Source organism: Meleagris gallopavo, chromosome 4 (assembly GCF_000146605.3).
Source record: "Meleagris gallopavo isolate NT-WF06-2002-E0010 breed Aviagen turkey brand Nicholas breeding stock chromosome 4, Turkey_5.1, whole genome shotgun sequence".
Taxonomy (NCBI): Eukaryota; Metazoa; Chordata; class Aves; order Galliformes; family Phasianidae; genus Meleagris; species Meleagris gallopavo.
In genome coordinates, this window is record NC_015014.2 from 46,317,037 (window position 1) to 46,331,968 (window position 14,932).

General features: G+C 39.5%; 1 protein-coding gene across 1 annotated transcript in view; it reads left to right on the plus strand.

The window, feature by feature from the left end:
* SCFD2 (sec1 family domain containing 2) overlaps positions 1 to 14,932 on the plus strand; it is a 77,074-nt gene that overhangs the window by 2,854 nt on the left and 59,288 nt on the right. Inside the window, exons 2-3 of the mRNA XM_010710217.3 lie at positions 2 to 105; positions 1,807 to 1,975. Coding sequence (XP_010708519.1) covers positions 2 to 105; positions 1,807 to 1,975 — 273 coding nt within the window. The remainder of the gene's footprint in view (position 1; positions 106 to 1,806; positions 1,976 to 14,932) is intronic.

The following is a 14,932-nucleotide window of genomic DNA, read 5'->3' on the forward strand; positions in this document are numbered from 1 at the left end:
TGCTGGCCGCCGAGCTGGCCGGCTTCGCACCGGCCAGGAACAGGAGGAGGGCGGCCGCCAACAGGGCCTCCGTCGTCTTCGTGGACAGGACGCTGGACCTCGCCGGTAAGAAGGCAGTGCTGCCGTCTCACGGCTCACCCCGTGAAAAGGCTTTAAGGAGTTGCAGAGGGCCTCGTGGTGCCTGTGGCATCACGGCCTTGGCTGCTATAGCAGGCTGTGGAAAACGAGAGCGAAGCAGAAAGCCCTGCTGGCATCCACGTGGCTTTATTTCTGGCCTTTCCCCTCTGCCTCACACAAGCAATATACACTGTACATATGCTTAGCTATACCTCGTATGCCTCAAAGTGTTTACATATATGTACAAAGTGCTTTGCATCAGTCAGTGATGCAATGATACAAAAGTGCTTTGCATCACTCAATGAGGAAGTGTAATGTAATGGCACGTGGCTGGCATCTTTGAGTTGAAAAATATTTCAGTTAATACAGAAGTGTTTGTACAATACTTTCTGAGGAGCAAATGAGCATAGGGATGAAACATACAATGAATTTAATAATTCCACACAATGCAGAACTAATGCAAAAGTTCAGAAGTGTAGAGTGATATAAAAAGCTGCTGAGGAACTGCTGGAAGGAGAATGCCTAGTCCTGAGCCTGGTGAGTGAATTAATCCTTCACACTGGTGAGATGAGATATCAGAAAGGCAGAAGGGGGAAGCACAAGGTCAGCGCCACTCCAACACCCACTCCATGTGCAGGCTCATGACAGTCAAGCTGCCAGCTGCCATGAACATGCTTTGCAGCATGGATACCTGGTTCCTGTGGGCTTGCTGAAGACAAACTTCTGCTTGTTCAGGGCAGGTAGCAGTCTGATCTCAGCAATGTCCTTCATGCAAGTGCTTCATTTGGGTTTACGGAGCATGTGAAGCTATGTTGACCTGTTGAAATAAATGTACTCTGTCATGACAGAAATGACAATGTGAAAATGGATATGCTGCCTCATTGGCAGACTTATGGACAGGGCCTATTGCCTAAATGATCTTTTTACTGCCTCTCAAGGGTGGGTTTGGAAGTCCTTCTTCCTACTTCCCTGAATAAAGCCAGAATAAAAGTACTGTCCTCAACACTGATGTCCAGCCCAGTGGAAGTAGGTGGGTCATATCTAGCTAAACTTGCAGAGTACAAGTTATTGCACTTGCTCCTTACTTAAAGACAGTGAAGTTCCTGGTTCCCTTCTCCAACCTCTTAATCTGTAGTATGCATTATGTTTTTCTGTTTCGGCTTGGCAAGAGTTTAGAACTGGTGAACAGAAAGAAGAATGTATTTATTCAGGAGAGTTGAAGAAAAGGTGACAACTGGAACTGAGAGCACGTAACATATCAGATTGACGTTTTACACTATGTAATGTGGTCTGTTTTCATTGCTTCATATTGGCTTTACCCGTGCTGCCTTCAGTCCATATATGAGAGTGGACCACGTGGTCGTAACTTTTTAATATTATGTCAGCCTGTCTGGATAGCTTTCTATACGGCTTGCACACAGCCCTTTTAAACACAGTCATTTTAGTTAGGGCAGAAAAGTATAGTTTGTGTGTATACATGTGTATTTAAATGCTTTTTTAAAAATTACTTGCTATTTTAATAATCTTTGCAAATCTTGTTTAAAAACTTTATTATGCAAAGTAGTGTCCTTCTCCCCAAAACACGTGGTTATTATTTTTGCTCTCAGTTCCTTGTATTGTTGTTTTGGGGTTTTTTGTTTGTTTGTTTCTAGTATACTTGACAGTTTTGGGGGCTTTTTTTCCTCACAGGAGCAGTTGGTCATCATGGTGACAATCTTGCAGAGAAGATACTTTCTACGCTTCCCAAGCTTCCTGGCCACAAGACAGATGTGATGGTTAATATGGTGGAACTTACTGCGCTGCAGACTCCAGATGAAGCTTGCAGTATTATAGCACCTGGCTGCTTAGCACAACCAAAGTAAACATTCTTTTCTTTTCTTTCTTTCTTTCTTTTGTTTTAAGATGTTGAGTATGTTATTTATTTATTTATTTATTTAGGAAAGAAAATGGAACAAGTCTTTCATTTGTTTAAAAAACAACAACAACAAAAAACCCCAACCTGTCTGGTCCTAATTCTGCAGGAATATTACCTGTTTCTGTGTATTAAGTGAGCGGGCAAGATAAGACTCATGAACATGTGAGATTCTCTGGACATTTTTAGACTTTAGTAGTTTAAATTGCTATGATTACTATAGTAGATTAAACTAGAAATTCTTCCCTGCGACTTTTATTTTTCTGTTTAAGTAACGGGCCATACAAATGGGTAGGTCTGAAGTGTGCTGACTTAGCCCATAAGCATCTTTATATACAAATTATACGTATAATTATATGTATGCGAGCTGCCTGTTGAACTCTTGTTAGAGCACCTCTTAGCTTAAGGTTTTATTCCCATTTTCAAATGCAGTACCTGTGGAAAAAAGGTAATTAAAAACAAATTGAGGTATACAGACAGTTTCATAAGGGTTCTCTGCTTAAACAAGGGCAACCTTGTAGTAGCTTTGAACAACTAGACTTTACATCATTTGTAGCTGAGACTTTGTTTGTAAAATACATTGGGTATGATGTTTCACTTTCTAACTTTATTTGTCCAAATTGAAACTTTCTTGCAGCTTCTGTTACTATGCATAAACCAGAAAATACAGCAGGTGTTGGTTTCATTGAACAAGAAATATATTGCTTAGCAGTGCTCTAAAAATTCATATAGCGCAAAGGAGATTAAAAGCTCTCTTGCTATACTGTTCCCAGCTTACAATAGAACAGTGATGTGTTTTTTTCCTCCAAAATGGACAATCAAAATGTAGTTTCAGTTCTTTTACTTTGTTTCCTTCTAGTTCTTCACACCTGTGCTGTATCCCCTCCTCTCCTTGCCTCTAAAACATTTTGGAGAAGACTTTCCACTTTCTGACATTTAGTATTTATTTTCTAATGGCCTCTGGATCTTTTGTCACCTCCTATCTCCCAGACACATTGTAACTGGGTCCAGTTTCTAAGTTTCAATTGCTTAACTGTCTTTTTCCTCAGGAGGTGGAGAGTAATCACTTCTTCATAGAGGTGGATTTAGTTGTAAGTTTCTGCTGGGGTGATTAATTTCAATAAAATTTGTTCTGGTTTTCTTTTCATTGGCTGCTTTCCAGCTGATGTCTGGAGTAGAAGTGAGATGTCCTTAAGGTCTGTCTACACAGCAAAATAAAGAGGTCATTGTCCATGGCAGACATGCTGTGATAGTTGTTATTTGTGCTAACTTTGATTAGCTACCAGAAATAAAGATGATTTCTGGCAATAACAATGAGGGGAAAAAAAACAGATATTTATTGCCTTAGGGTTTTTGACCTGTGCTATCACTCCATTATTTCTAACTTTATCTACATTCAGCTAGTGCTGGAATGCCTTCTCCTGCTGAAGTTATGTCGTCAGTCAAGTTGTTGGATCAGTCTGCAGATTTTTATTGTGTTCTAAGTTAGCTAATAGTCTGCTTGCTGAGATTTATTTGCCAATTTGCAGGCTGGTGGATGATGCCTCTGTTAACAGTACAGTTAGACGTATTTTGCAAAATCTGCCCTAGATGCAGGTGGTTGAAGAATGAAAGAATTTGCGTATAAGTCGCTCAGCCGCTACTTTGCAAGTAGTATGGCACCAACTGATACCTGGTACCAAGGCAGCAGTGTCATTGCTACACTAGTCTGTAACAGTATCATTCTCTGCACAGTCATACCCAATCTGTTACAGTGAAAATATTTAAGAGCAAGCTAGACAAGTGGGGATTCAAGTAACATTTATATTTCCTTGGAACAGAGTAAAAGGAGTAGATGATCTCTCAAAATCTCTACTGTGATTATTGTTCGTAACTGAAGTGTTGAATTTCTCAAAGTAGTCTCTAAAACAGAACATGGCTCTGTGCTCTTCAATGCTATCTTTCAGATTTTCAAACAATTTAGTGATCAGGAGTAGTTTGCAATTCCAAACAGGCATTTCCAAGTCAGTTTAAGTTTGTTGCTGAAGAGTGCTAGAAACAATGTCTAAATGGATGGCTGAAGGATGTACCTTCCATTCTGTTTAACAAGGCTGTGCTCTATTGATGGATTTTAAATTAATCATCTTTACTAGTGTTAAACTGATGAAGTTCTTCTGGAGCATGAGACTGAAAACTTCCACCAATAAGTTCCTCTGTCAGTTCTATAAGAAATTCCATAGAATGTTCTCAGTTCTTTATCAGTGTGATTATTGCCGTTGGTAGCAGGTTGGCAAGTGTTTCTTGTCATTGAGAACTTAAGTCTTGATTTATGTCTGTAGATGGCGCATGGCAAGGAGTGTAACTCTGGTTGTAAATTTTCTGTTTACTCTGGTGAGTGAAAGTGAGGGCACCTTTCCTAGAAAAGAAAATGATAACGTAAGCTGCACCCAAGTGGAATGCACCCAGGCTCTTTTACGTGAGATGTTGCGATCAGACTGACCTCATGTTGTGGCATTTCACAGACTTACATATGCAGAATATTTTTCAAATGTTTTCATTATTTTCTTTCAAGTTAATGTTTGAGCATGTTGTGGTAGGGAGAGAGTGGTCTGCTCCCTCCCCACAGCTTTCTATATTTAACTTTTCCTATTGGAATGCTGCTCCAGCAGAAACATCTGGGCTCGGTTACAAAGTTACAAACAGAATTAATGAATAATTTATGGCTGGTGTGGTGAAAGGATTTTTTTCTCAAATCTGAGGAAATAATGGGCTTTAAAGATTTAGATGAAAATGTAAATTCCATATAGTGCTGAAGTTACTGTACTTTGGAGGTATTCCCTTTGTGAGGAAGGGAATTTTTTTCTTTTTTCTTTTTTTAAAGACCCGTTCTAGATTTCTTAATTTTATTAGTAATCTCCAAAATCTTGTGGAGTAATTGTTTGCATTACTGTAATCGCTGATACACTGCAGCTCCATCGTGAAAGTCCACTGGAAGTTACACAGTTTGGGAATTCTCAAAATACATATTTTATTCTATATACTTACATATTATATTTCTATATGCAGATGTGTGTATATAAAGAATTGAATAACTTATAGGCTAAAGACACTCAATCTGGATCAGAACTGTTGGGTTCTGATTAAAAAGTGGTAGTGGCCCTATCCTTTCAATCATATGATATGCAACGGAAGTAGGAATGGCAGTGAAATTTTAACAGTAGAGGTAGCTATAAAAAAAAAAAAAAAACAAAAAAAAAAGTGGAGAGAGAGAGAGAGAGCAGCTTGTTTGTTGGTCTTTGTATTTTGAAAACCCATAGTGGGTTTGGAGGATTTTTTTTTTTTTCCCCAACAACTTTAGCATATATGCAGCAGCTTCTAGGAACTGTCTGCTTGGATGGATGTAAACCTCTTCATGTTTACACACTGTGTTGCCATTTTCTAGCAGGCCTGGCCACTTGTTCCTCATTCCAGCTATCTTGCATTTTTAAGATTTATATTTTTCCATGGGGAAGCATCCTACTGTCAGTTAGTACTGTCAGTACTGCACTGTGGTGGAAGCCTGCATGGTGCCCTTTTTCACATCTTCCAAGCCTGGAGCCAGGCGCTTGGAGACTCTGTGGCTCCCTGAAGCAGCAAACAAAGGTTGAGACTTCTGCATCCTGGCCACAGGTCTGTGGCATGAGAGAACAAGAAGTGAGGAGCTGCATGTACTGATGTGTGCACAGTTGAAGGAATAAGTATGCATGCTGGTTTTTTAATCGCCTCTTTTCTTACCCAGGAACACTTTTTGTGTCCTCTCATATTCTGCTGAATAAACTGAGTACTGAATGTGATTATACATATTACAAAGACTTGCTAAGTAGAGATTTCTTGTTTGTTTTTCTACTTTTGTTTCTTTTTCTCAACTCTTTGTAGTTTGTAATCTTCTCAGAATTCACTGTGGTATTAAAATCTCAGAAAAAGACCTTTTTTTTTTTCTTTTTTTTTTCATTTAAAAGTCACATGTAGTGCAATATCCAAAAAACCATTGGGCTCTTAAAGCAAGCATTTTTCTGTACAATATAAGGCTGTAGCATAATGTGTTTCTATTGGGGCTGCTGCACCTGAAGCAATTCAATGGGCAGTATTGTTCAGGTGCATAGGCAGCAGGATCCTACAGAGCAGTAGGAGCCACTAAATCATCTGGGTTTGCACTGAGGGAAAATAACATATTCAGAATGAAGTGATCCTTGTGGATGAGTGTGATTCAGGACACACTGGTATGCAGGCCAAATGTTTGAAACATGGCACATGCAAAACCTTTCTCTAGGAATAAGAGGTGCAAGTGAAGGTGTGCTGAGTGGGGAAGGAAGTTAGTTAAAGATTAGAATGTGTTAAAACTTCAGTGTCTCACATGAACGGAAGGTGAAAAAGCGTACTTGTGATCCTCCTCAGTTTTGAGGTATTCTGAGGTGTTTTGGACCAAACAGTACATTGATTAACTTTATTTCATGGCAGTGCAGATTCTAATTTGAAAAACAAAAATGTTTTGCATGCAGAAGCTTTAAAAGGCTTATAATAAGATAATTTAGGACTGTGTTATTCTCAAATGAGCTTAGAGGTTATGGCATAAATTAGAGTAGTTTTCCTTTCTTAACATTAAAGAGGCAGAGTTAACTCTACAATAAGAAGATCCAGATGATGTGAGTATTTCTTTGCATTCATTGAGAAGCTTGCAGATGAGGAAGAATAAACCAAAACAGTGAACTAGTGGATGGCAGAGTTCTGGTAAGCTGCCTCCTGCCCTGCCTGGTGGGCTTGCAGGGCTCTGTGACGCAGTGCCCATAGGGCAGGTGTTGGATGCTGCCCAGTCCTGCTCCCAGGGGGGCTTTTTTGCTTCTCTGCTGCTGGCTGTTTCTCCCTGCTGGGAGGCTGCCTGCCTCTGCTCCTGCTCCTGTGGAGCTGTACTTGGCTTTGGTGGATGGATTTGATTTGGAACCCAGCTTACCAAATAAAGCCCCAAACCAGGCAATCAAAAAACCTCACAGGAATCCACGCATGTACAGACTTTTGCTATCTATTTCTGACTAAGATGAGCAGAGCTGTTACAGAAAAAAGGAGGTCTTGACTGCAGGAGTTATGAAAAGTAGAGAATTGCCTCAAGCATAAGAAACTTTAAAACTTTCCTTTTTTGGATAGGACAAGAGAAATTACAGCCCAGCCGTGTGCTTCTGGAACTCCTGCTGCACCACTGACTCATTTCCAGGGAGAAAAACTGGCTTTACAGAGTTTTTCTGGTTATACCTCTTGCCTTTTCAGTAATCCAGCTATGAGTTGCTTCTCTAAATGGTGGATTGCAAATGGCCCAAATATAGCACCCACCCCACGACCATGTTACTGAACTGCCAGCCTTCCTGTTAATATTTTACTTTACTCATACAGGCTCAGAGCACAACGTGAAACAAGGACTACTCAGAGATTCTTTTTGTTTGAAATTTCTCAAGGCATCTTCTCACCGGGAATAAAAGCCTTGCTGCATCAGCTTCTGGGCTTTGTCAGTCAAGACAAGCATTCCATGAGGTGCTTTCTGCTCAGTTTCAAACCAGTCTGAGTCAAATGAACATAATTGACTGTTACCACAGGATAAGATGAACAGGCTGATAAGATTTATTATATCTTCCAATAAATGTGTATATTTGCCCAGATCCTTTCAACACAGGACCTCCTTGAAATGGAAAAAAAAGAAAAAAAAGGAAAAAAAAAAAGCAGGGATAAGAGGGGGGGAGTGTGGAGGGTGGAAAATTTTAGGAAGAGGTTGAGATATCTGTTTTGTCTGTGTTGTGTAACATGCAGCATTGCTTGAAGGCCAGACTGCCATTCTGCAAAATCCCAGTTGCTACAGTAGCTAGATGGTTGAAGTAGTCAGCGGAAGAATGATGTGAGGATATTTTGGATCCAAGCAAGATACTGCCTAATAGGTGCCACATTTTTTGATTGCCTTCTATGACAGGCCTCTGGAGCCTTAGAAGTTATCTTCTAGATAAGAGGAAGCTTGAAGCTTATTTGCATTGAGATAAAGAATGATCTGGGCTGACAAGGTCTCAGCATTAGCTAGGCAGTTCTTCCTTAGCTGTTCCTCTGAGCCCACAAAAAGGAGTTCCAGGGGTGTCTGGCAAGCTGGGCTGCTCGAGATTTCATCCCATTTGCTCTAAGAACCTTTAACTTCATTGCTTGTCTGAGCTATCCAGGCTTAGTAGATTTTCAGCCAGAATTGGCTTTGCTGTTTTTTTCTTGTTATTGTTTTTCCCCTGGGCCCTCTAACACTCATAGCTGCACTCAGAGAAAGGGCAATGATCAGTGTTTTGTGATGTGGGTAATCGTACAATCCGCTCTTTGAATATGACAAAATAAATAATTTTGTGCCTAACTTTTCAAAGATATGTTCTTAGTTCTACTGGAGAAGGATTCTCCATAAGTCATCTCAATATAATCTTGTTTATTTTAGTATTGTTATTAAGACCTAACTTTGATTTTTCCTTTGTCCATGGGAGAATACAACAAATTTGAATTACTCAGATGTTGCCCAAGCATCAACAAGTATCTGAGTATTTGTATCTTCAGCCGGTTAGCACAGCAATATAATAAATGTCAGTAAGGAAATTCTGTGAGTACAGCCTCTGAACTAGGCTATTTTCTGGCTGTTTCCTCATTAGCATTGCTCCCTATTGTGTAGTTACCTTGCAAGATGCAAAGGAGAACAAAACTCTTCCTGGATAAAGAGGTGAAGAATAACCATTGGTATTTGCAGTCAGAACAGAGGCAGTGGATTTTTCTTACGTAGTGTTTTTTTGGCAGTCTGCGACAATGCTTTTAAAATTGTCATCCCTTCCTTGTTACCTTAATGTTGATGATTCTTGTTTATATATTTTGCTAGCTTCTTGTTCCTCTGCGTAAGTCTGCAAACTGCTTTTCTCCTGGTGTGGCTGCAATGCATTTTCCTGCAGACACATTCACAATTCAAAGCAGCAGGAAGACCATGTCTGTTTAAGTAGACTTTATGAATCTCCAAAGTGGGCTCCGATCTTTCATGTTTTATAGAATGATTCTCCTGGCAACTGTTTCTTTGGCTGACATTGTGAGATTTTTCTAAGACTAGCTCTCATTTGCCTTGGCCACCTGCCTTTGCCTCTTAAATGACTTCAACAATGAGGTTTCAGAGTGCGGTGATACGCACTGACCTTTTTGTTTTCAGTGGAATTGCTGGTCAAATCATAGCACCAGTACAGAGGATTACTGAGTGACCCAGAGGGGTGTTTTAGCTTATCATTGTCTTACTATAAAGTAAACTTGCTGTATCTTACAAAGGGGAAGAATGTGACAAAATAGACTGATGAGAAGAACAAATAAAAGCTGCTCATTCTGACAGGGACCCAATGCTGGGGCAGGTAACATTATTTTCTGTTGGCAGCAGGTTTGGTTGCAAGTTCTAAATGTGTAGTTGAGATTCTTTCAGAATTCCAAACTTAACATGAAACAGGAATCAAATCTTATGCAGGCTAAAATGCATTTGAAGTGAACTGTTTACTTGGCAGAGCTTAGAGGTGATTTTACTTTGAAAAGAAGATAGAACTGAGTACAGAGAAACAATTATTTGTTTTTATATAAACAAATACTTACATAACTATTGATATTTTTTTTTTTTCTAATAATTGATTCAAAAATCCAGTCTCCTGTACTGTTGCATAGTGCAATTATTTGAGATTCTTCACATTTGTAGCTTCCTCAGTTCCTGGATTCTAGCAGAACATTTGAGCTTATTTCTTTGTCTCCATTCCCTTTACCCGTTTTCCTCTTCCTTTGTTTCTTCTCTGAGTTCATTCTGTCCCAAAGGTACATGCACTTATGAAAAAAAGTAACTTATGCAAACTGAAATGCTTAGCAACTTACAGCCGTAATGCAGTCAAATTAGTTTCTGTCTGAGTTTTCCAGCCAATCTTTATCCTTTGCATACATTTTGATAGATACCTGTCTTAACTCCACCTTTAAAAAAAAATCATTTTGGACGACATTTTCCAGGTGTTCTCTGAAGAACTATGAAATCATCTTTTTGGGAAATTGCTTTTTCTGCTTGCCAAATTGGTGCTCTCCTTCTGACTTCTGGAAATGAGCTGCCTTGTCACCTCATTGCAAAGGAGAGGATTTTTTGTTTAAGATTTACCACTGTCTTTTGACTACTAGTTTTCTATTTCGTTGTCACTCTGGCAACTATGAAGTAGAAGGAGTCATTGTAGCTACCTGCTGTTTCACAAGTGTCCCAGATGCTGGTGCTTGAGTAGATTAGTTTTCCACTGATGTCAGATCTTTGGATTGCAATTCATAATCTGGAGATCACGTACACACTTTTCTCTATGCATCCTGTAAAAGTGTAGCACTTGATGTGAGTTTAACTGCTCATAGTTTCAAAAGCAATAGTGACAATTGACCAAACATAGCCAGTTTTAATGCCCTGATTAACAGTGGCCCAGAAGTGAGCTTTTGCAGACTCTGGAGGACCGTGCTAAATGGAACACCATCTAATTTCCACAGACTGTGAATGTATATTTTCTAAAATGATCTTCAACTAGGAAAGGCCTCTATTCTCTGTGGGAGACAAAAATTTTACAATCTTACCTAAATCTCTCCATGACTATACTTATTTAAGTAAGTAACCAGAAAAAGAAATCAATTTTGAACCATTTTCAGTAACTGAAAACAGCCACAGAACACACACTGAATATGTATGCTTTATGTGGATGCTTGAGCTCCAGTTACCCCTTAGGAAAAGGAAACAGTCTGACAGAAAAAGCTTAGGGTTTTATTAATGACATGGCAGTATGCCACGGCTTCAAACATTCTTTGCGCAGGTTGGGAAACGCTGTGAATGATATGGTTGGGTTTGATTGAGGTGGGCAACACGGGGAGGAAGGGAATTAGTCAGCACCCAACATACTTATACAAGCCCTTTTTAGGAGGAGGATGCAGCATGGATAATAAATGACTACAAAAAACCACTTAAAATCCAGAGATTTTGGATTAGGACAAAATTCTACTCTCCTTACTCATTCTATGGTAGGCAGAAGTGTGTCAGGGAGGGGATGTGAGAAGATATCCAGAGCATGGGGTGGATGTATGCAACGTAGACAGAAGTCCTTATCTCGTTCTCTGTGACAGATCAGCCAGAGTGTGGAAATGATTATAAAAATGAAAGACGAAGTCTGGAGCTTTATTCTTTCTGAATAGCTGTCAGTTTTGTTTTTAAGAACTAGAATTGGCCATATTAGGTTTGCATGAGATCTGAAGAAGCTAGGGCCATAGGTTTTCATTGAAACTATGACAAATATGCTACTCTTAAGAAAGAGAGGAGGGTAAGGAAGGCAGGGAGGATCAGGCCCTCAGCTGATTTAAATTTGCTTCACCAACATAGTTAGCAGAGAATCAGGTGCTGCATGTTCAAACGCCACATATTTAAGATTTAAGGTATGTTTCAGATTATTTTTTTGAGATTTTGAATCTCAAAGTCTCTGCTTGAATACTTGTTCTCAACTCATACAGAGCATATCTTTGAATGTTTTAACAACTCTGTCATGTGATTTCACAGTAAATTGTTCATGTGGTAACCGAGTCACTTCAGAAAGGATTGTCTTCTCTGATGAAGACATGTTTCTATACATTCAGCCTTCAAAATGGTGTTGAAGCTCACAGCCCAGTGAATTCCTATTCAAGAAATTGCTTGTGTAAATGTGGGCTTTAGGCCAGCAAATGAGGGATGGAGGTCAAAGGAGACTACCAAAAAGTGGCCTTGTAAATTAGAAACATTGAGGAGGGGGAATTCCTAGCATTCCACGATATCTGGGTTTATTTTCTTACATTTCCCTAATAAGAAAAACACACTTCATATATGTTCTTTGTGTTTTCACTTGTATCATCCATCTCTGCTGCAAAAAGTGACCCAAAATATTTTGGCTTTACATGCCTCGAGGACATCTATTGAATACCTAACCAGTGCATCTGTAAAAGTAGGCTTGGCACTCTCATGCAATCCCTGGATGTAGATTCAATTGTCAGCACCTCGTTACTAACTGTTCTTTCATTGGAATCATTTTTATTAAAATAACCTTATGCAATAGCTTTAAAACATGGAACAGAATGCTCTAAAGTAACCTATTATGTTACATGTACTATTCCCAAGTAAAACATATGTTGTAAGGATCAGACTTTATTTTTAGCATAACTCATTTGCTTTGTCCAAAAACTAAATTAAAATCCATGACAAGTAACTCTTTAATATACACATTTTAAAGAGTTGCTTGGCAAGAGTTTTGAAATACCTTGTATTGTGCAAAATCCCTCTCAGAAGCTTTCAATTGATTCATGCACTAACCTAGTTTGGCATTCTGCATAAGCTGTCCTGCAGCTTGTAGGAATGAAACATTTTACAGAACCAGTTCTCTGGAATAAAAGGCAGCCAGCTGAAGCTCAGACAGGACTGATGGATATGAACATTAGGAAGTTTTAAGAAATTGCCTGCACGTTTTTCCTTTGCCCCTGCAGTGACTGGTGAGCAAGTTAGAGGAAAAAGAATGAATTTTTAGTGATACTGGAATGACTAAAGTCTGCTTTATTACAGTGACCAAGAGGACTAAAATGTATCTGGGAAGCCTTTCAGTGTCCAACTTATTTTGTCTTATACTGTCTCCAACTGTGATGTTGTGGAGGTGTCCCCACCACCTTTCTCATTAGCTAGCAAATTATTCCCCCTTAAGCTTCCTTAGGGTTATTTTCACTCCAGGTAGACAGTGGTGACACTATTTTGTCTATTGCTATTGGCCTTTAAAAATCACTGTATGATTCCTTTAGCTCCTGTCACTTTTTCTGTAGATTTTGTTCTTTCACTGGCCACTCCAGACTTCCCTGTTGCTGCAGCAGATGAACAGTCACACCCTGGTAGCTCTTTCTTCACTGCAGAAGGTCTGCTGCCTGTGGTTATGCACGGTGAGACTGGAAGCCAGTTCTCACTGCTTTGCTTTGGTAGCTTCATGGCTTAAATTTCAAGGCTCAGTGAGGTGCTATCACAATCCTCTCTGTCTTCTTCAGCATCTGTGACTTATTCTTTGGCTGTTTCTGAACACATTGCATGAAATGGCAGCTTCCTTCCTTGATCTAAATACATTAGAGCAACTGTAGCTTCACTTTACCTTGTGAAGTGTTCTATCTGACTAACTGGAAAATAGAGTTGGTTAGATCACAATAAGTAGTTCCCCTTCCAACAGAAAGAATTTTACTTTTCAGCAGTTGTCAGTGATTATTCTTTTTATCTTGAGGGAAGCAAACAAGCTTCAGTGTTCATCTTAACGTTCAGTTGCTTTGTGTTGGGCAGTGCTCCTGTTGCTCTGGTGTGCTTGTTTGTTTGGAACCACCTGTCTGTGACTGTTGCTCTGGGATCTAAAGATCAGCTGCTGCTTCTGCTTATGATTGATGGTGGACGGGTAGAATAATCCATTTCTTAATGGTGATATCACCATCTATCACAGTCATTCCAGCTTACCCTTCTGCATGAGGTTCTTTGAGAAATCTTCAAAGCCTTCCAAAGAATATGCCACTGAGTTGGGAAGAAAAAAGAAAGGATCATTCCCAGACCTAGTCCAGTGCTGAGTCAAAGCAGAGGAGCTTAGTCCAGAATACTTGGCAAGAAATGAGAATACTGCCAACTCTCTGGAGCTGAAACCTTGTTTTGCAAATCCAAGTGGAATGCACAGCTATCCACTGAGTTCCCCATTAATTGCTGAAGAGCTCTTTTAGAACTACTGTTTGAAAGGAAAGCTTTACGATGGCAAAGTGCTTTATGTTCTGTCATTACCACCCTTCTGTAGAAGTGGCTGGTCAGAAGCTGCTGTGGAAGGGAGAGAAACCTACTGGCTGGTTAATGCATTAAAATGATAACTATGTGTTTTGTGTTGCTAAATAACACAATTAAAACAGAGAACAGGTGGGATTAGAGGAAGGATAGAGTTAAAACCTTTTGAACTGTACTGACCACATCTTTGAGCTAGGACTCTTTGCTTAGTTGATAGTTAATCTGCTTTTGTCTTTGCACAGAGCATGTTCAAAATCATGTCTGTGTGCAAGATGGAGCTTAGTGGAATTTAATACTACTAGGATTAGTAAGGCCTAAACATCATTCAGCCTCTGTCAAAACCAGTCCTACTGTCTGGAGAAGCATCATGCTTACTGAGTAAATCTGCCAGCTTCCTTTGCTTAGAGCGGCAGCAGGAAGAGTTAAAATGATCAAACCTAATGTTTGGTAAGTACACTTGGAGTAGATAAAAAAAGAAAAATCCTTAAAAAGATTATTACAATCCCAGTTTTATCGGTACACCTGACTTTTGATATAGTTCTTGAGATAATCCAAATTTTGAAAAATATCCATTTAAATTCATGTTTTAAGAAAACCTGAAGCATTTAGTTTCAAGATAATAATCATGCAAAATTAGTGACTTCAAATGTTCTTGAAACAGATGAATAACTGTCATAACAAGACTTCAGGCAAAGATGGTGTTCTGTTTCTCATTGGTGCAATAGCTATGTACAACTTCAACTTCAGGACTGCTCATGCAACGGATTCTTCTCTCTGTCTCATGCTTCAGCCTGGTTAGCAGCAGCAAAGCTGTGTGAGCTTACCCCTTACCTTCCTGGACCTGCCTTTGTTACCAAGGAACCTGCTTCAGTGCAGTGTCTTTCAGCAGTGGCATGCTACAGTTTGCACAGTAGTTACATTCTGGTGTTAAACAGCCGGCCTTGTGCAAGGCATCATTATCAGTCAATTTGGTAGAGTGTGAATAGAGCTGACTTCCAAAATGGATTTAGGAGGGGCTGGTTTTGTTCCAGCCTTTTCACATCAGTGCTGCT